The following is a 19,346-nucleotide window of genomic DNA, read 5'->3' as shown; positions in this document are numbered from 1 at the left end:
GCTTTCTTCCAGTCCCTGGTTTTATGGACTCCAAGGGGCTGCCAGAGTTATAAATAGATGTTCTTGAGCTAAAAATAGCCTCACTTTAGCGACAGCCCTGTGCTTCTAGTTTTCGGCCTCTTGAGGGCTCCTAGGGATGCTGGATTCAAGGACCTGCCTCCGCCCGAAGAGAGGGGCCGGCTGAGCCCTTTCCCTGTCTCCTGCTTCCTCTTCTCTCCCAGCCTCCTGAAACACACACATCCTGCACGCACGCGTGGGCACGCACACACACACACACACACACACACACACACACACAGGTCTGGCCTGCATCCCTGGTTTGGGCTCCCTGCCGCTTGGAACTAGGGAAACATCCCCGGACTCAGCAGGCCAAAGCTCCAAGTAGGCTTAGACCCCCTTGGAGGCCTTGCACGGCATTAGCCACAGACGCTTGGAGCTGAGGGCGCAGACCTGTCCGCAGCCACTGCAGCCTGGGAGATCTGTTCCCAGGATGTGCCTGGATGCCTGGAGTCGTGCTTGGCACACAGTGAGCTTGGTACGCAGGAGCTGTCGTTATAGTAACGGCCAGGCAAGCGCTGGAGTGACCCAGAGGAGTCATGTCTGAAAAATCTGTCCCAGGAGAGCATTGCCTGAATGCCCGGAGCTGCGGCTGTAACCACACCAGGCAGACCCACCTCAGCCCCGCCGCAGGGGCTGCCGGAGGCCACGGGCGGCACGCTCGCTGCAGATGCGCCAGCCGCTGCAGCCCATGGGCCCCGGGCCCCCCGGGAAGGTCTGCAGGCAGGGCAGGGGCTGTCTCCAGGGAGAAGAACCCAGTGGCTGGGGACAAAAGTGGGCGAGTCACCCCACAGCTTCCACCAGATACCCTCGCGTGCCTTTGGTCCCTGTAGCACACGCGTGTGTTCTTTCAACAGATGATTTAAGTAATTGAAAAGTTGGTAGCAAACACTCTGTGGCCAGACCCCGGTTCTGTTGGAAAGGAAGGCTGTCGCGTGGCGTTCAGGCTTGTGCGTGCGCACACGGAGGTCTGCAGAGACTGGCCAAGTGTTCCGGTGCTCACACCTGGGCAGGTGGTGGAGGGGCAAAACCGTGATTTTACTGGACATAGTTGTAACTTTTTAAAATTTTCACCTGCAGGTAACGCGACAAACAATGGTGTTCTAGATTCTAGCGTGCAGCTGGGGCCCCTTCCCCACACCGGGCCCTCCCCCAGCACGGCTCCCCCACCCTGCCCAACCTGCCCTCAGGGTCCCAGGCAGTGAGTCCTGGGCAAGTTGGTCTGTGGCCCCAATGCCTCCTGGCCTCAGGAAGCCTTCAGGGCCACGGCCCCACGCTCTCCGCTCCACCCACCCACCAGCCTGAAGAAAGAGGCAGCCAGAGGCATGGAGAAAACATCCATCTCAGGATTTATTACAACACGTTGTTTCCAAATACAAAAGAAGGGGACAGGACAGGGAGCAGAGTGTGGCCGCGCTGGGGGAGGGGTCCTGGGGCAGGAGCAGGCCACCCGGTCCAGAGAGACTGGGAGCCATGCGGGGGACCTGCCACCTCCCCTCCGCTGGACTTTCCAGCAAATATTAGGAGGGAGCGGGGACCATCCTGGGGCGACCCCCAATGCCAGGGCCGGGGTGGGGGTGGGTAGGAGGGCTGAGAGACTTGGAGAGGCTGGGGCCCGGCCCCTGCCCCACCTCAGGCAGTGTGTGGAAGTGACCGGGGAGGGGCTTGTGCCAGGGCCCGGTCCCCCAGGACAGGAGAGGGGATGGCCGGGACAAGACCTCCCCCCACATTGCAGCTGCTCACTTTGGGGTGACCAGAGCCTCAAGAGCAAGCACCCCCCCCTCCACGCTCCAAGACCGAAGTCACCAGAGATGCTGGCGGCCCTAGAAAAAGGGCAGAGGGCAGAGGGCAGAGAGAGGAAAGGACAGGGGCTGTGGGACCTGCCTCCAGAGTTTGGGGCCCAACCAGTGGCCCCAGACCACTGTCTCCTGGACAGCACAGGGGTGGGGCGCGGAGGTGGGGACCAGTGCATCCTCCACACCCAGGGTCACCTCAGAAACCCAACGCGATAGACAGACAGAAGGCAAGTTTACATAATCAATCATAATAATAATTAACCAATAATAAATACTTAAACCTCTAATCCATAGATTGCAAACACAACGATGATAGCTTATTTTCTTGGGCAACGGGGTGGGGACAGAGGGAATAGGAAGAGGACTTTTGCTTAAAGGAGGGGTGACAGGTGCACAGGGCTGCAGGTCAACAGAACAAACGGAAGAAACAACCACAGGGGCAGCTGCCCCAAGGACTCGGTCTGCCCAGCCGCCCTCCCGCCAAGCCCCTGGCCTCTTCCCAAGGCTACCAGCCCCCTCCACCCACTAGACTCTAGCACATCTGAAGGTTGGGGGACATCTACTGCCTCCAAAAGCCATGGGTCCCAATGACCCAAAAGGGTGCGAGGCGGGGGGCAGCTGGGGTTTTTTCCCTGCCTTTACCGCCAGGCTGGCCCACCTGGGCCAAAAGCCACCTGGCATGTCACCGTGAAGATACCAGGGAGACTTCAGAGGAGAGCTCCCCAGGAAAGGGGAGTGTGGGAGTGCTCTTCTCCAAGGACCCTGTGGAGCTAGGGGCAGGCATGGGGGACACCTGCATCTGCCCACCCCAGGGGCCTTTATCTGTCTGCAGAGGGCTCTCCCAAAGCTCAGGACCCCCATTCCCTGGCAGCGTAAGGGCCTGACAGGTGCTTAACTACCCCCTCCCTCTGCAAGGCAGCCAGCCCCTCACGGAGGCCCTCCCCCTGTAGGAACACACCTGAATACCAAGTCTGGCCGGGGGCCTGGGGGCTGAGTGGGGGAGGAGCCCAGAACAAGACTCTAAATCCATCTGCCCTCTGACCAGTGGGGCCAGCACTGGTTAGCCCAGCTCCTCCCGCCTGATACCCCCCCCCCCCCCCCCCCCGGGGCCCGAGCTCCTCTCCTCCTGTGGTTTCCCCCACCTGGCAGGTGGTGGGGGTGCTAGGCGGCAAAGCGGAGGAGAGGGGAGCGGCCTCTACGGAACAGCCTTGCTGAATCCACGACACTGGACGAGGGCTCAGGCAGGAGTGGGGGGCATTGCACCTCCACCCCTGCCCTGGGGACCCACATCATCTGACACTCAAGAGCCCCATTCACCGAGCCCCTATCCTGTTCTATCCCCAGCCCCTCCAAACACCCTAGCCTCTCTAGGCCCAATGCCAGTCAACACCGACCAGGCAACAGGGTGGGGTGGGGGGGGGGGCAGGGGGGCAGGTGGTGGGGGTGCCTCCAGCTGATAGAGCTGCCTGGGCTATACCCCAGCTCCTGGGACACTTCCCCCACCTAGACTTTGGTGCAGAGCCCGAGAAAGGAGCAGAGGAGGAGGAGAGGAGGGGGGCGGGGAGGGACCTGGAGGTTTGCGGCTCAGTTTGTGGCAAAGTTTTTTTTCTCCTTTTTCCCCTTTTTCTTATGTAAAAAGTGCACGAAAGCTCGGCAGCCTCTTTGCAAAGATCAGCAGTTTCCCGGGGGAGGGGGCGGGGAGGGGACCCCAGGCCTGGCACCCCAGCTTGGAACTGAAGGTGGCCTCATATTGCTTAGAAACGTGTGTTTCAGTTTAAATACCAGACAGTAAAAATAGAGCTCCGAGGACCGCCCGCACTGTTGCCAAATCATTGCCAGAATGAACAGCTTAAATAAATAAAAAATCGAAATATTTACTTCTCGATAAAAATCGCAGTAAAACCATTTACCTTTCTTTGCATTATATATAATATATATTTATAGTGGGCCCGGCTGCTGGCGGCCCAGACTAGGGAGCCGAGGGCAGCGGAGCGCCGGGCGCTGGGTCCCCGGCCGCCGTCAGGACACCTCGATGACCTCCACGCTGCCCGAGAAGCTGGCCTGCTTGCCCAGCGCTGCCAGCTCCTCGCCGCGCGCGCGCCCCTCCACCATGCCCTCCTCGAACTCCATCTGGCAGCTTCGGCGTTTGAACTGCGTCTCCGGGGCCGTCTCGTCCGGCCAGCCGGTCCGCGCGTCCCGGGCCTCGGCCCTTGCCGCCTCCCGCCGCCGCAGGTCGCCGCCCCCTGCGCCCTGCGCGCCTGCCCGGCCGAAGGGTGCAAACCGCGCACCGCCCACGCCCTGCGCGCCCTCGGGGCTGAAGCACCAGGGCCCGTCTGGCGACGGTGTGCCGGGAGAGTCGAGCGGCGGCGCCCAGCTCCCGGGGCCGACCGGCTGGCCGGGGCCAGGGAGCCCAGGTGCCGACAGGGCCGAGAGGCCGAGCCGCGGAGTCTGCCGAGAGGCATCGCCGAAGTTCAGGCCGAGGCCGTGCGCCGGGGACCGTGCCGGGGAGCCGGCTGGAGGCCGGGGCCGCCGGCGGAGGCGCGGGCGCGTCTCTGGCGCCGCGTCTGGGCTGTCGGGGCCCGGCGAGGGCAGGCCCAGGGCGCCCCCCGACGGGCTGTCCAACTTGCAGAGCTTGGGGGCCTCCCCAGGGTCTGGTGGCCCGGGGTCGTCGGGCCGCCGGCTGGGGGCATAGGCCGACTTGATGTCCAGCGAGAAGGAGCGCTTCAGGCGGTTGGTGTCCTGGAGGCGGTCGGAGGAGAGGTGGAGGCCCCGCAGGCCCTGTTGCAGCGCGCTGGTGGCAGGGGCCGCGGAAGGCGCGGGCAGCTCCCCGCCGGCACCGGACGCGCCCTCCCTGGCTGCGCTGGCCGCCGCGCTCCCGGTGGCAGCGCTCTCTGAGGTAGGTGGTGGCAGCGGCGGCAGTGGGGCCGCAGGGCCCGGGAGGGGCTCGGGCGTCCCCGGGTGGGGCGCCCCGTCACCCTGCAGGGCAGCCAGCAGCTTCAGGCTGCGCTCATACTCCAGCAGCTGGCCCAGGAAGTTGAAGTTGGGCGAAATGGATGGGCGCCGGTCCTTCACGAACCTGGGGAAGGCCGCTGCACTGAGACGGGGCTCCCTGCCCGGCCCCATCCCCCTGCTCTCCCTGCCCCCTCCCCGCTCCCCCTGCGCATGCTTGGGCACACAGCTGGTGTGCAGACCCATCCAGGAGTGTTGGATCCGGGCTCCGGCCTCCCCTCAGAGGCAAGGGCCATCCCGCGGCTAGTGGGTGGAGACCGGGAGGGGAAAGGCCGTTTCCAGCCGTAGACTTCTGGGCCCAGGAAGAAAGGAAAGGCTACCTGTAGGCATCATCGGAGGACATGCCCATGGTCTTCATGATATAAGCGATGGCGATGGTGGCCGAGCGGGAGATGCCGGCCAGACAGTGGACAATGACTTGGCAGCTGGACAGCTTAGCTTTATCTGGAGGCAGGGGCCACAGGGGCCGGGTGAGGGCTCAGGGTGCTCGGCCCGACCGCCAACAATCCCAGCTCCATCTCAGGCCCAAGCACTGGTCGTCACAGTGCTTCTCCCTGTCCCTGGGCACCCTCCTCGAGGAGACCCCCCCGCCCCCGCAGCCCCACCAGGAGGGCGCCACCCCTCACCGATGAACTCGATGGACTTGTCCAGCCAGGGCAGCAGCTTTTCGCAGTAGTTGTCGTTGATGGGAATGCGCATGAAGCGGCTCTCACAGATGAAGTCCGGCTTGGGGCAGGAGCTGCTGGCATTGAGGACGTAGCTTATTCCGTTCTGGGTCATCAGATCCTGAAGGGACGGGAGGACAGGCTGGACAGGGGTGCCCTGGAGGTGGGAGCCCCTCCCACTTCCACCTTGGCGCTCAGAGCCTCCAGCAAGAGGGGAGAGGCTGCAGGGGGGGCAGGGATGCTGGTCTGGGGCTAGCGCCACCCACAGCCTGAGGTAGCCTCCCAGGAATGTTACGGCTGCCTGGGCGGTGGCTTTACCCTCTTCCCTCATCACAATTTTAAAACACGGGATTCTTTCAGTGCTGGCCGGGGGCCCGGTGACATCAGCAGTTTGGCATGTGGGCTCCGCCGCCTAAGGGGCTGGGAGCTGCTTCTCCACCCTGCCCTGCTCTGGTCCTGCCCCAGTCCCCTTGCATCCTCGTGCCCCCAACCCAGGCTTCTCCCACACCATGCTTATCCATCCCCTCCTTGGCTTTCAGCTCCCTTCTCCCCCGCCCCCAAACCAGCCCAGGAGCTGCTTCTGAGCTCCTGCCTCTTCCCCCACCCCCTCCAATGGCCAAAGCCCCAGCTGTGCACACACCTTGTTCAGGACATCTTTCTGAGAGCCCAAGTAGAGGTGAGGCAGGATGCGGGTCAGGCCCACACTGGGCACAGGCAGGCAGGGCTGGGAGAGGCTCATGGGCAGCAGGGCAGCAGGCTTGCCCTCACAGAGGCCAGGGAAGCAGGAGGAGAAGGTGGCAAAGCCCCCTGCAGGAGGAGGAGCGGAGGAGACGTGGGTCAGGCAGTCAGCCGGCTGGGGCACAAAAGCGAGCCCAGGGCACCTGACCACCCCTACATCTCGGCCACAGCCTGGACCCCCAGCCCAACGTGATGCCAGGGGGTGAGCCTCTGGCCTGAGCACCTGGAGTCAGCGCTGGGTGCTGGAGGGCTGCTGTCACCAGCTGAGGCGCGCGTGCTGTGCACATATACAGCCACCCCTACGCCCACATTCCTCCCCAGGCTAATGAGGAGTTGGCCCTGCTGAGGACGCCGCTGTGATGCCTGTAAATGTGGGGTCGAGGTGGCGGGCCGGCCTAGCATGTGCAGGACCCAGGCAGGGGTGGGTTCCGATGCCACGGAAGGCCCCTGTTGAGGGTGTGGATCTTCCGTGCCCGTGGCCGGGGGTCAGCCTGGGCCTTCCTGCCTCTCCCCTGGGCTGATGCAATCCCTCCCTGACTCTAGTTGGCTGGGAGCCCTGGGCTAAGCTTGGGTGCCAGGACCAGGAGGCAAGGGCTTCTGAGGGGCCCTCCTGCCCCTGGGTATGACATCACCTGCTGGAATTGGCACAGCCTGCAGGGGCACCTGTGCTCCAGTCAGGGCTCCCTCCTGCCCGGAGGACAGCACCAGAGGATGGGCCAAGAGCGGGGAAGCAGGGCGTGCAGCGGGCACGCATTCTACACGTGGCTGGCAAGTGCCGACTGCCTTCCCTGCACGTCCAGGTCCTGGGCCACAGGTCAGTGGAAGGAGGCCCTCCCCTGGCCTCAAAGCCCCAAGTGGGAATCCCCAGTATGTCTCTGCCCCCGAGAGTGACCACGGGCGGAGCTCATTCCACCCCTGGCCCACTTCTGCACCCTGCCTGCCACACAGCACAGTTGCGAGCCTCAAAGGAGACAGGGGCTGTGAAGATACACTGAGAGCTGACCGGCCCACACCCAGGCAGCTGGGTGACCGCCAGTTCCTGCTAGGGTGAGATGACACTGCCTGGTGGCCACCCTGGGGCTAACCACATTTGTGGGGACATGACGCCTGTGGACATTCCCTGCCCTCAGTGGACTGCTCCATTACAGAGTTCAACTGGACGGAGGCCTACCCTAGCGCACTGGAGGAGGCAGGGGAGTGAGGCAGGGTCCCAGGCCATGAGACCCCCAGTGCTCTTTCCTGGTCTCCAGAAACAGCTGGGGCCAGAGACCTGGCTGATTTCCCAGGACAGAGACGCCTGGTGCCCTCAGCCTTCACTCCAGCCCAGCTCAATGGCCAGTTTGTACAAACCCCCAACCAGAGTGCCTGCCAGGTGTGTTCCTTGTGCCCCCAACAACGGCTTGCCTTTGGCAGGGGCTGTGGTGATGCGGGACCTCCAGGCTGAGGGAGTGGAGGCACCAGCCTTGGAGGAGAAGCTGTCCCTACCTTGGCAGCCTGCTGGCCGGACAGGGAGAAGTGTCTGTCAGCATCACTGACCACACAACTCACAGGTGAAAGCTGACCTGGGTGCTGGGCTGGGCTCCCGTTTACTGGCCAGAGCCAGGGGTCCCCTGGATGTTCCTGCTGGAGGACAGCAACCCCCACCCAGGAGACGCAAGGTACACAGGATCTCTCCTAAGTCGAGGGGTGGGGGCCTGTATTCCACCAGGAACCTCCCCCACAAAGGGGAGGTACAAAGGTGATCTCTGGACAGGTGCAGACCTGCCAGTTTTACCTGCAATCCCTCAGGTAAAGCCCCACAGGGCTGCCCCCCTCCCCCCGCAGAGCCAACGGGCTTGTGGTGACCCCCCACAAACCCCCTATCGATGCCAAGTACAGCAGACCCTGAGGCCCCGCCCCTCCAGTGATTTCAGGACCCCTCCCCCCAGGTTCTGGATTACAGGAGAGGGCACCTTGCGTTGAATCAGTGGCAGCAGGCCTGGACCCTCTGCGGGTGTCAGCACTGCTGGCAGCGGGCAGGCGCCCCCATCCCCTAGGCATCCCCAAGGGCACCTTCCTTCAGGAGGGATACCCTCCTCCCTCTGCCTCACAGCTTCACAGCTCGCTGCGACGCACAATGGAATCCCGGATTCGCACAAAAGCTCCTGCCCAGGACGCACCGAGGCCACCGACCCCACCGACTCCACGGGCACCGGTCCGGCCACTGCCCCCGCCCGCGGCTCCCACCAGGCGCTCTCCCACCCACATGCCGGCGGCGCACCCCGCAGCCCCCTCTGCGCCGCCGCGGTCCCCGAGCCCCGGGCAGGGTCCGCACCTGCCACCCTCCCTCCGCGTACCCTCCGCGCACCCTCCGCGCAGGGGCCGCTCCTGCCGCTGTCTCTGGCCAGGGTCCGAGGGCGGCGCGTCCGGGGTCGGGCCGCGGGGGCGCACCGACCCGGCACGGGGACATCACCAGCCCGCATTCCGCAGCAACGCGGACCGGGCGAGGGCCGCCCGCCGCTTAAAGGGCCAGACTCCCTTTCCGTCCCCGCCCCACTGGACGTCACCGCCAAGCAGCTGGAGGGGTTGGGGGGGAAGGAGGCAGCGGTCACAGCAGCTGGTTCCGGACCCCAGCGCGCCTGCCCCACTGCCCTCTCCTGCTTCCGCAACCCTCCCCTGTCACCGAGAGGGATCTGTCTGCCCTCCAGCCGTGACATCCTCCTGGCGCTCCTCAGCCCCACCCACGGAGGGGTGGGCTTCTCCCTTTCTGGCCTCGCTGAGCCCCCTCCCCCTGTGCTAGTGATCCTGGAATGTCACTTCCCCTTTCTGGCGGGGCAGCATCCCTCTGTCCCACTCAACCTGGCCTTCCCATTCTCACCGGTTCAGGGGCTGTGCTCGCCTTAGGGGTGGGAGCTGTGGGCCAGGCTCGGAGGCTGTCTGGGTCCTGATTTGGTGCCACTATGAGCCCTTCTCAGACTGCGGTGGGTCATGACTTCTGCCTGGCTTGGCCCTCAGGGAAATGGGAGCAAATACTCTAACCTCGCAGGGAGGGGCAGGCAGGGAAGAAAGAGCAGGCGGCAGCCCCAAGAGTTTAGCGAACCAAGTGGGGCACGGCCAGGTCCCAGGTGAGCCCTCCTGGTACATCCCAGCCTAGGCCTGCCCCACTGCATGCTGGGTGACGAGCCCCAGCCTCCAGAGGAGACAGGCGTTAGAGGTTCTGGGCTTTCCTGGGCAGCCTGGGAGTAAGGGAGGGCTCTGCTCTGGGACCTGTTTCTCAGACTTCCAGAAGGCCTGGTGGCTCCCACTCCTGACTAGAGAGCATGTGTGTGCGTGCAAACACACACACACTGGGGTTCCTGGCTGGGCTCCTGTTCTGCCCAGGACACCCGCTAAAAAGACCAGAGCCTCTGTCCTCTCTCCTTCTTCTCCCTACCCACTCAGCCCCCAAACTGAGCCCAGGGGGCAGTGGCTGAATCAGAGAGTCTGAAATTCTGCAGCCTCCGGTTCCCAGAGTTCACACACAGGCACGCAAGCCCCACCTCCCACCTCCCCAAGCAAGCACCGATCACCAGCCTCCCAGAGCCACACAGATGCAGGTGCCCTCTGACCGCACAGACCCAGACCCGTGTGTGGACGGCAGCACGCGCACCGGCACGCGATGCAGACCCACCAGGAAGCCTCCCACAGGCTGTGGTGAGGGTCCACGCCCCCACTGGACACCAGCGCCAAAGGCCAGCCCAGTGCCACGGCGTGCCCGCACGTAAGGGGCTGCTCAGGGCAGACGTGGTGAACGTACACCGAGGAGGGGGCTGCTGACACCTTCTTCAGCCCTCTCCATCCTCCGCCCGCCTGCCATGGCCCCTGGCATGAAGAGGCCAGGGCAGGAGCACCCACAAGGGCACCACCCTGGGACAGGCCAGCTCCCGCCGCCCTGGGACCTGGGCCACCTCTGGGAGGTGGGTTCTACAGAAGTGCTCAGCCCCCACGTACAGGAGGAAGGAATCCTCAAGAAGCCTGTGCGCGCATGCGTGTGCGTGTGCGTGTGTGTGTGTGTGTGTGTGTGTGTGTGTGTGTGTGTACAGGGGGCTTCCCAGCCTCCAGGCTGCCTGGGCTGCGTCTGGGGAACAGGAAGCCCTCCAGGGACCTCTGCTGGCCCCAGGCAGGGGTCGGGCATCCTGTGCGGGCTGCAGCATTCAGAGGCATGCTCCGTCTGGGACCAGTTCTGCTGGATTGGGGTTTGCGGAGGATGGGGCTCTGCCCCCTCTCTCAGACAGCTGCAGGGGCAGGGACACATCTTTGCCCAGATCCCTGCCCTCCTCCCCGGCCACAAATGACATTTAGGGGTTTCCTCCTACCTACTTCTTCACCTGCTAGTAGTGGGGTGGCCCATGTTGGAGGGGGCTCTGAAGTGTGGGGGTCCAGGGGAGGGGACAATGGAGCCTCGGAGAACTCCAGATACTGAGACACCCCACCCAACATTGCCCCAATTCCTGCTGGTCTCTGGGCTCAGGGAAGAGAGCAAAGGTGGATCCAGAGCCTGACTCTCTGGCTACCCCCCTTCCCATAGCTAAGCTCACAGTGAGGACAGAGAGGAAGGGAGGAGAGGGCGCCCCAGAGCCCCCTGCCCCAGGTCTATCTGGAGCTCACCCGTGAGGATGGCCACGCTGTCGAAGCAGCCGTCCAGCTTGCTGAGCAGGATGGAGAGGAAGCTGTCAGCAGCCAGCACGCTGGCGTCCCGTGTGCTCTGGTCATAGACTACCACGTCCTGTGGCTCCGTGGCCTCCACCTGGAGGCCGTAAGGGCAGAGGTCAGGGCACTGCTGGGCACCTGCCAGATGCCCCCATCCCCTGCTGCCACCCACTGCAACGGGTCAGGCTATGGCAGGGAGGGGCTCCTGGCACCTTGCTGCCTGGAGGGGAGGGCAGGCTCTCACCCACCCACCCGCCCACCTCACAGCTCACACCTGGACGGGTGCAAACGCCCACAGTCACACAGGCAAGCCCTCAGAGCAGGCAGACATGGGCACGCTCCTCCTAGTGCCACGCCCTCACGCTAAGGGAACCGACACTGGGGGCCTTCACTGTGGGCCAGGCCCCCATGGAGGACGTGCAGGTGAATGTAACAGGCTCCCTGGGCACACACATGGGTGCCACAGTGATGGGAATGTACAGATGCTGTCAGGGTGGCTGAGGCAAAGGGAAAACCATCCCCTGGGGCACCGGGAGGCACGTTTTGGGGCTTCTGAGGGTGGGGTGACTTTGGGTCTGGGCAATTCCCCAGCAAGTGATGGGAAAAGTGGGGGCTGCTGCAAGAGTCCCCCTTAATTCAGGAGGCAGCTAGAGGCTGGGGTTCCGCCGCCCTCCTCCCATCCTGAATGCCCAGCCTTGGGACCAGATGCTGAGCAGCTTTTGCTCGAGTGGCTAATGCCCTGCCCCCCAAGCACACTCAGCCCCTAAGCCAGCTGAGCCGCCAACCCTGGGCCGGATGATGTCACCAGCAGCCAATGGGATTGCGCTCTGGCAGGGAGTCCTCGCTGGGGGTGATTAATCACCGGATTCCCCTCATTGAGGCTGCAGGGAGCTGGTTCTGGCCTTGGGGGGGGGCTCCCCACAAGTGGCTGTGCCACCTGCGTCCTCTCACATCCAGCTCTGCTGGCACAGGGCCTGTGACCAAGACCCCTCCCCAGCTCCAGGCTGCTGTCCATGTCACTCCCCCCACTGGAGGTGCCCCCACCTTCCCAGGTCACAGGGCCAGTGGTCCCTCCCAGTGCTGGACTTGATGCTCCTGGCTAACAGAGACAGGACTGTCCTCGGCAGGTGACCTGGGACATTCTGGGGGGAGGCGCACAGAGAGAATTCTGGGTCATTCAGAACTCTAGGGGAAAGAACTGGGGGGCTGGGCACACGACGGCTCAGCATAAGCCTCTTGGCCCCCCTCCTGTCTTCCTCTGGGTTCTCACAGCACTCGGTGTGTGCCTGACCAGCTGCCATCCCGCTGCACTGCCCCTCTGTGCCTCCAGCCCACCCCTGTGCCCCCCCTCTGAGCCCTGGGCTGGGCCCCAGGGACACTGCCCCATCTTATGTGGGGAGACCTCTACCCAGGGGCTGAGTGAGGACCCAGACAGGGTCAGCAGGCTCTGGGCGGGAGGGGTGATGAATCGTATCTGGGGAGATGTTATCAGCAGAGGGCCTCCCTGGGGAGGGGCATCTGTGCACCCTAAGAGGAAGCTCAGGGAGGGGGGTGGGAGCTGCCTATGAGGCCCAAGCTGTGGACCGGCTCAGAACATTCTGACCCTAGGAGCTCAGTTTGGGTTTGAAGGCAGAGGAGGGGGCGGCTGCCCAAGCAGACGGCCCCTGTGTACCTGGCCGAGGAGCTCTGCCCTTGGCCCTGGAAGTGATGGGTGCCTGGGCGGGGACCAGGGACAGGGTGTGGGTGGCAGGGGCCGGGTACCTGGCCGCGCACGGCTGGCTGGATGAGCTCAGCGATGGTCACCTTGCCCTGCTGCAGCCGTCGCTTCACCAGCTTGGAGCAACAGATGTTGACGGAGCTGAGCACGTGCCAGCTGTTGTACTCCACAAAAGAGCGGCTGTCGATGACCAGGGGTCCCCCAGGTCCGCCCCGCAGGAGGCTGGCCAGCTTCTTGGCATCCATCACCTTCCGAGGGAGCCGGTCCCCAGCCATGGTGGGGCAGTGGGCAGTGGGGAAGGGGTGGGCCCTGAAGTGAACAGGGGCTGCTCTGCAGGCCGGGGCTGTGGCCTAGAGTTCGGAGGGACCGGGCATGGTGCCAGACCTGCAGGGAGAGGCAGATGGTCAGCAGGGCTGCAGGCCCCCGGGGTGGGCACCCGGCCAGCTCCCCAGGCAGGGCCAACCTCAGAAGGGCCCATGGTGGGACCCAAGGGCACTGGAACGTTTGAGCCTGGCAGGCACCCAAGGGGGCCCTTCCTCCCTTGGGGTAAATCGGCAGCCCCTCTGGCTCTACGGAAGTCAACTCCCCGACAGCTGAGGTAAGCAAGGAGGACTGTGACCCACTGGACGTGGAGAGCGCTCATGAATGGTCTCATCCAGCCCCGCACTGTGCAGCTCTCGGTGATAACCTCTCAGTGGGACACAGCAAGGCAAATGGGGGACCACAGAGGGAAGGGTCTCAGGGCTTGCACTGGGCTGGACAGGCACTCTGGGCCCTTGGGCTCAGGGACACTCGCTCAATCCGGAACCCTTCGTTCTGCCCCCGAGGCTTCTGTCAGCCCATCGCTGGATGCAGACGTTCCCCATCTCTGGCCCGCACGTCTTATTCTCCAGAACTCCGGGGGAGGCAGGGCCCAGACCCTGCTCCCTGCCCCAGAACATGGCCCCCTCCAGCCCCACCCAGCACAATCATTCCCTAAGCTGACCATCTGGACCCGGAGGAAGGGGGGTCGGGGCTGCCACCACAGGGTGCTGGGCTCCTCGGGCAGGCGCCCGGGGCGGGGTGCTGGAGGGGTCTGGGGCGTGGAGGCAGGCTCCCCTGCTGCTGCTGCCATTGTCCCAGTCCTGCAGCCTGGCTTCAGTGCCTGCGGCGTGCCTGCTGCACAAAGGGTCTGGGGCCAGTTCTGGCTCCCTGCAGGAGGGGGTCACACGCTCACAGAATGGAGTGGGCAGTGTGGCAGGGTGTGCCAGGCACAGCGAAGGCCTGAGGTCTAGGGGGACCCTTCTAGGGGCTGGTAGGTCCCAGGATGGGGTGGGATGGGTGGTGCCCGAGGATGAGAGGTAAAGTAGGTGACCCAGATGTAGGGCTCTTGGGGGTGCGGGGACTCTCAGCATGGCCTGTAGGGGCCCCGAGGCTGCGGGGTGTGTGGAGGAAGTAGGAGGTGGATGCGGATGGGGGACCCCTGATCCCGGGGCAGAGAACCCTCTTGTGGGTTTGGTGCTACATACCCCCCACCCCACCTGCCCTGCCGCCTGCCAGGACTGACGTTTCTTAGGCCCACTGAGCCTCCAGCCCACCAAGAGGCGCATAGTAGGAGGGTGATGAGTTCTCGTTGGAGCTGGGGAGACTGAGGCTTGGGGAAGGGGCAGGGCCGGCCTTAGGTCACACCACCGAGACTGGGCAGGCCCAAGGCCTCTACCACTGCCATTCAGTCGGGGTCCTCCCGCCACCGCAGCCCCGCCTGGCTCAGGCACGGGAGAGGCTGGGGGGCAGATGCCGGAGGGCGGCCCGTCAGCAAGCCCCCAGCCTGCCGCTGCAGATGGTGTTGGGGTGAGGCCCCCTGCGGACATCTGTCACACTTCCAGTGAGCTCCCAGGCTGGTGGTGGGGGTGGCAAAATTCACAGAGAACTAGGTGCCAGGCAGGTGTAGACCGTGTCTGCTGGCCAAGGGCAGCCTTAGGCTGAGCCACCAGAGCTGGCCCAAAGGGAAGTGCCCAGGATGGCCCTGGCCAGTGGGTGGGGCCTTGGGATCCCATTCACAGACACCCTGCTCCCCAGGCAGGTGCCCAGGCTCCTCCAGGGTGGGGGTGAGGCCTGGGGTGCAGCTGGGGCTGCTGTCCCTTCTGAGGGCCATACCAAACAAGGTCGACAGCAAAAGAGCCCCTCTGCCAAAAGGGGTACCCCACACGCTGAGGGGGGTCTTCACTGGCTGGGGGGTCCTGTCTGTGGAGGGGGTTCCCCAGCTGCCTGGGGGTCCTCACCTGCTGAGGGGGCCCTGTCTGCTGAGGGGTGGTCCCAGCCTGTGTAGAGAGGGGTCCCCAATTCGATTCCCCTATGAGGTGTTTTGAGAAGCTTCTGAGTTCTAACGTGCATCTTGTCAAGACTGTGGCAGCCAGGCTGCAGCTGCCAGGCCCCCTCCCACCAGCCTCCTGCCCTTGGGTGCATGCCCAGGTGCACTCAAGGTCCTCATCAGTTCGGTGAGGGCAGACTGCTTCCCACCTAAAGCAACAGAAGCCAAATAGAACTTCAGTGCAGGGACAAGGGAAGGGGCTGGGAGAGAGGTCCTTTGCCCTCCCCGCAGCCGATGGGCGGAAACACTGTCCTCGGGTCCTTAACTGGCCAGGAGAGGAGCTGGAGTATGGAGGGGCACCCGCTCCACAGATGGGAGTCCAGGCTGCAGGACAGGCAGGGAGGTAGGCTCAGGATGAGGGTGGGGAAGAGCCGAGCTGGGCTGCAGGGCTGCAGGACAGGGGCGGGGGCTGGAGGGGTGGGCCGCTAGGCTCCCGGGCCCAGTACCTGGTCTCAGCCCCACCTCCCACAAGGAACTCTCCAGCTTGGCCCTATTAACCGCTATAGTATTGTTATTTGCAGCCCGAGGGGGACTCATTAGCAAGTTAGCACCTCCGTCGTTGCCATGGCAACCACAGAGGTGCCAGGCAACCACTGCTCCTGCGGCACAGCCACGGAGCAGGCTGGCTCTGCAGAACGGCAGGGCCCACTCCTTGCTTCCTGCAGGTGCCCAGTAGTTGGGGCCTGGGATGACCCTGGGCCAGGTCCCCATGAGCCCCAAAGCCCAGGCGTGACATTCCACCACCACCCCCCCTCCTCCACCTGGTCCCAATCCTCCTTGCTTGCCATGAGCACCCAGGCGCACAGGCTCCCTTATTCCCACCTTCCGGGAAGCCTTCTCCAGTGGCCAAGGTCTGGCCCAAATGCGCCTCCTGCAGGAGACCTCTTGCACTGAGCTGGCCTCCTGAGAGTGCAGCCTCACCCCCAGGGCCTCCTAGATCTAAAGCTCCTGGGGGCAGACCCTCACCTGCTGTGAGGATGGGGCGGGCAGAGCTCTGGCGGGGGTGGGGAAGCTTAGGACAGTCTTGAGCAGATGAGTGGGGCTAGAACAGGTCAGGTGGGCACAGAGGAAACAGATATCGTAGGGTCTTGGGCTTCTGTGATTTCAAGGACCCACTCCAGGCTCAGCCCGGACCTCATTCTTGGGAACGGAGGGGAAACAGTACCTATCGTCTGCTGTTCCAGAGCCCGGGTGCCAGTGGGACGGAGGCACAACCCCATATGCCCCCATCAAAGGGCTCGCTGCTGAGGAGACTCGGCTGTTCCAAGTCCAAGGGCCAGAGGCTCCCTCGCACCTGGCTGGGCACGGCCTGGGAGGCAGCAGGCAGCCCCCCTTTCCCTGGAAGGCCACATTCACAGCGCGGCCTGGCTTCTGTGTCCTGCTGTGCATGCCAGGACGTGCCCCTGCGCAAGCTGTCCACACACCGTCGGCTCACCTCTTTCCCACGAGGCACGCCAGCCCCTCACGCAACTACTCACATGCGGACGTGTGTGCGCAAGTGTGGTCACTGGGTGCAGCCACCCGCATACTCTGCATGCTGAATTCCCCCAGATCCGGGGCACCCAAACCCCAGGGGCCAGCTCCAAGACCTCTTCACACTGTTGGCTCCCCGGCACAGGTCCCTGAGCAAGGCACGCATGGCCAGAAAACGCCATCTGACGGCATCTTCACCAAGGCCTTCTGCTCAGCACCTACTGGGGAACTCGTAGTGAGCTCCAGAGACAACGGTCAGGACCATCAGCCATGGGCGGGCTGCGGCTCTCACTCAGAGTGGGGTTTCCAGCTCGAGTGGGACCTGGCACACAGAGGCAGGCCCTGGGGAGGATCTGGCAGTGGGGGCCCCCACAATGCTGAGATGTCCAGCTCACTGTGACCCAAGGCGGCACCTCTGGAGACAGAAACTACTGCACAGAGAGGCCAGGATCCTAGAGACTGGTAGGTGGCTCACACCTACTCAGTTCATTTTCCGCTCATCTTCTCTCATCAGGGATCCCCAAAGGCTCTCACCCGTTCCCGCCTCATCTCCCCGGGCTGAATGAAACAGGGCCCAAGCTGGCCTTCACTCTGTCCCGGAGGCGCCAATGGCAAGGCCAAGCAGAGCCAACTTGGTGTGGGGAGGCCATGGGCCTGGGAGACAGTGGTGGGGGGGCTGTGCCCTCGGCTCACAGGGGTCTGGGCAGAGCCTGCGGTAGGAGGTCTCAGCACATGGGTCCTTAGAAGGGCACGCTCAGGACCCTATGCATCTAGGTTTCCTCTGTTCCTGCCTGGCTTGTTCTAGCCCTACTGATCTGCAGGACTTCTGGTCACCGTCCCCCCATGCTACACACCGGGGCCACCCCGGGACATCTACCGGTCACTGCCTGGAGCGGTCCAGGCAGAGGCGGACTCAGCCCATGCGGTCCTGGTGGCCAGAATCCGACCCATGTCCCTCTCGCTGTGGCTTTTGGCTCCTTCCTCTCCTTTCCCTCTGAGCTGCACCCTCTGGAGACGCAGCCATGATACCCTCTGGCTTCCACGCCCCCTTGGGCCCTCTGTCCAGTTGAAACATCTGGGCCCCAAGGTCAGCCTCAGCTGGAGAGGAGAGGATGCTGGGTAGGGTTCTGGAGCAGAGGATGACTTCCACCATCTTTCTGCATCTGTGTGCACGGAAGCCGCTGTTCCTGGGGGCAGCCTCTGGGGCACAGGAGCCTTCCGGGGGGGCTGAGGGCAGCAGGGGACTAGAACCTGCCCAGCAACTCTCCAGGAGCCCTTGGCTGACTGCAGTGGGAGGTATTCAGTCAGACTTCAGGATGAACTCCCAGCTTCTGGTCACATGATCTGCCCTACCGGGCAGGTGCTTATTAAGCATCTGAGGAGTGAATTCCTGGGACATCTGTCCTCCCTGAGCAGGGTGGGGGCACTGGATGCTATGCTCCTTTGCTGAACTGCCCTTGGAGCAAGGTCTGAGGGAGGCAGCGGGGAGTGCATGGACCCTCCCACCTCCACTAAGACCCCCAGGGCAGGGGGTGCAGCAGATCACGGCTCCCCTAGCCTGCAGCACCCCACATCCACTCCAAGCTGCACCGCAACACTGTGGGCGCCACATTAGACCCTGCCACCTCTCTCCTCCAGCCCACGGAGTCTCCCTGCACCCTGCAATCACTGCAGCACCCAGGCCCCCAACTCCCCCTGCAGAAGCCAGTACATCTGTGCCGCAGGAAGTCAGGAGGCAAATTCTCCCAGGAGGGGTGACCTGGTGGGGGCTGGGCCCACTGTTGCCCCCTCCTGTCCGGGCCAGACTCTTAGGGACCCCTCCCCACCAAGGTGGGCAGACAGGCTGAGGGAGGCTGGTTGCACTCAGCCTGGCAGTGCCAGCCCCTCCCCCAGCATGCGCTGTTGCCTCTGCGGCAGGCTGGCGGATGGTCTTTATTCTGCAGAGGCCAGCTGAGCACCCTGAGGTGGGGGTACCCGTGGCCACCTCGCCAGATAGGGGACATGGCTCTGCAGCCCCTCCCCACCGAACGCGGAACGGGCCCTTTCCTGAGCTTCCCACAGGCTAAAACCCTGCGCTCCTTTGGTCAAGGCCTGCATCCCCAAACCCCGGGGGCAGGGACGACCTTCTCCAATTTGGGGCCTCCATGGCCGGGTGGGGGTTATCCCTGGGAGTCTGGGGCTCTCGCAGAGGTCCGTACAGATCCACGCTGGATCGCAAGAGGCCAAGGTCCTGGATCATCACTGCATGCCCCTCCCCCCACAAAATAAGGGATTTCGAGGAGAAAGGCGGCGAAGCGGGGGTGGGGGGGGGCAGCGTGGATCAGGCCGGGGTCCCCTGGGCTCTGTGAGAGGCGGGGGAAGGGCTTCCCGGGCCCATCCGCGGCGTCCCCCCAGCCGGGCCGCTCACTTAGGGGCCGCCTCCTCTTCCCGGGCGCCCGCCGGGTGCAGCAGACCCAGCGCTCCCGACTCGACGCCCACCGGCCGAGCCCCCTGCCCGCGCGTCCCTGCGTCCCCGCTCGGCGTCCCCGCTCACCTCGCCGTCGCTCGCGTCCGGGGCGCACGGGGACCCGCGCCCGCTCAGCGCGCCCACTCGGCCGCGCCGCCCATGGGCCCGGCGGGGGCCCGCGCAGCCGGGGCAGGGGCCGGGGGAGCGCGCGGGCCGCGTCGCCGTCGCCGCCGTCGCCGCCGCCGCCGCGGGGAGCGCTCGCTCGGGCCGGGGCGCGCGCACTGCGGGCGGGCACACGCGCTCGCGGCGCGCATCCCACCCCGGGCTCGGCGGGCGCGGCCGGTGCGGCTCCGGCGCGGCTCGGGCTCCGGCGTCCGGGCGGGGGGCGCGGAGCCGGCTTGGCCGCCGCGCTTGGCCGCGAGTGACA

General features: G+C 64.5%; 1 protein-coding gene across 2 annotated transcripts; it reads right to left on the bottom strand.

Moving 5' to 3' along the window:
* Positions 1-1,383: 1,383 nt before the first annotated feature.
* On the bottom strand, positions 1,384-19,290 carry DUSP8 (dual specificity phosphatase 8). Of its 2 annotated transcripts, none has more exons than XM_087855141.1 (7): positions 19,007-19,290; positions 12,737-13,034; positions 10,892-11,030; positions 6,168-6,334; positions 5,489-5,648; positions 5,183-5,306; positions 1,384-4,929 (listed from the first exon to the last, which is right to left on the bottom strand). In XM_087855141.1, the coding sequence occupies exons 2-7, from the start codon at positions 12,923-12,925 to the stop codon at positions 3,873-3,875; spliced, it is 1,836 nt and encodes a 611-aa protein (XP_087711267.1). In that variant the 5' UTR covers positions 12,926-13,034; positions 19,007-19,290; the 3' UTR covers positions 1,384-3,872. The 2 variants fall into 2 exon arrangements, with proteins under 2 accessions (XP_087711267.1, XP_045626711.1); XM_045770755.2 differs by having other exon boundaries at positions 12,695-13,034; positions 19,007-19,281.
* Between the last annotated feature and the right edge of the window lie 56 nt (positions 19,291-19,346).

This window comes from Ursus americanus, chromosome 24 (assembly GCF_024610735.1).
Source record: "Ursus americanus isolate L20-20 chromosome 24, mUrsAme1.1.p, whole genome shotgun sequence".
Classification (NCBI taxonomy): domain Eukaryota; kingdom Metazoa; phylum Chordata; class Mammalia; order Carnivora; family Ursidae; genus Ursus; species Ursus americanus.
Note: the sequence above shows the minus strand (reverse complement) of the source record. Positions and strands in the feature narration are given on the sequence as shown.

What these genes read in the sequence shown, in the direction of transcription:
- DUSP8 (XM_045770755.2), bottom strand. Translation starts at nt 12,925, where the DNA reads ATGGCTGGGGACCGGCTCCCTCGGAAGGTGATGGATGCCAAGAAGCTG. An exon ending in CAGCGTGGCCATCCTCACGG is followed by an intron (nt 6,335 to 10,891) that starts GTGAGCTCCAGA and finishes CTCCTCCTGCAG; the next exon opens with GGGGCTTTGCCACCTTCTCC. An exon ending in CAAGTCCATCGAGTTCATCG is followed by an intron (nt 5,307 to 5,488) that starts GTGAGGGGTGGC and finishes CCCTGCCTCCAG; the next exon opens with ATAAAGCTAAGCTGTCCAGC.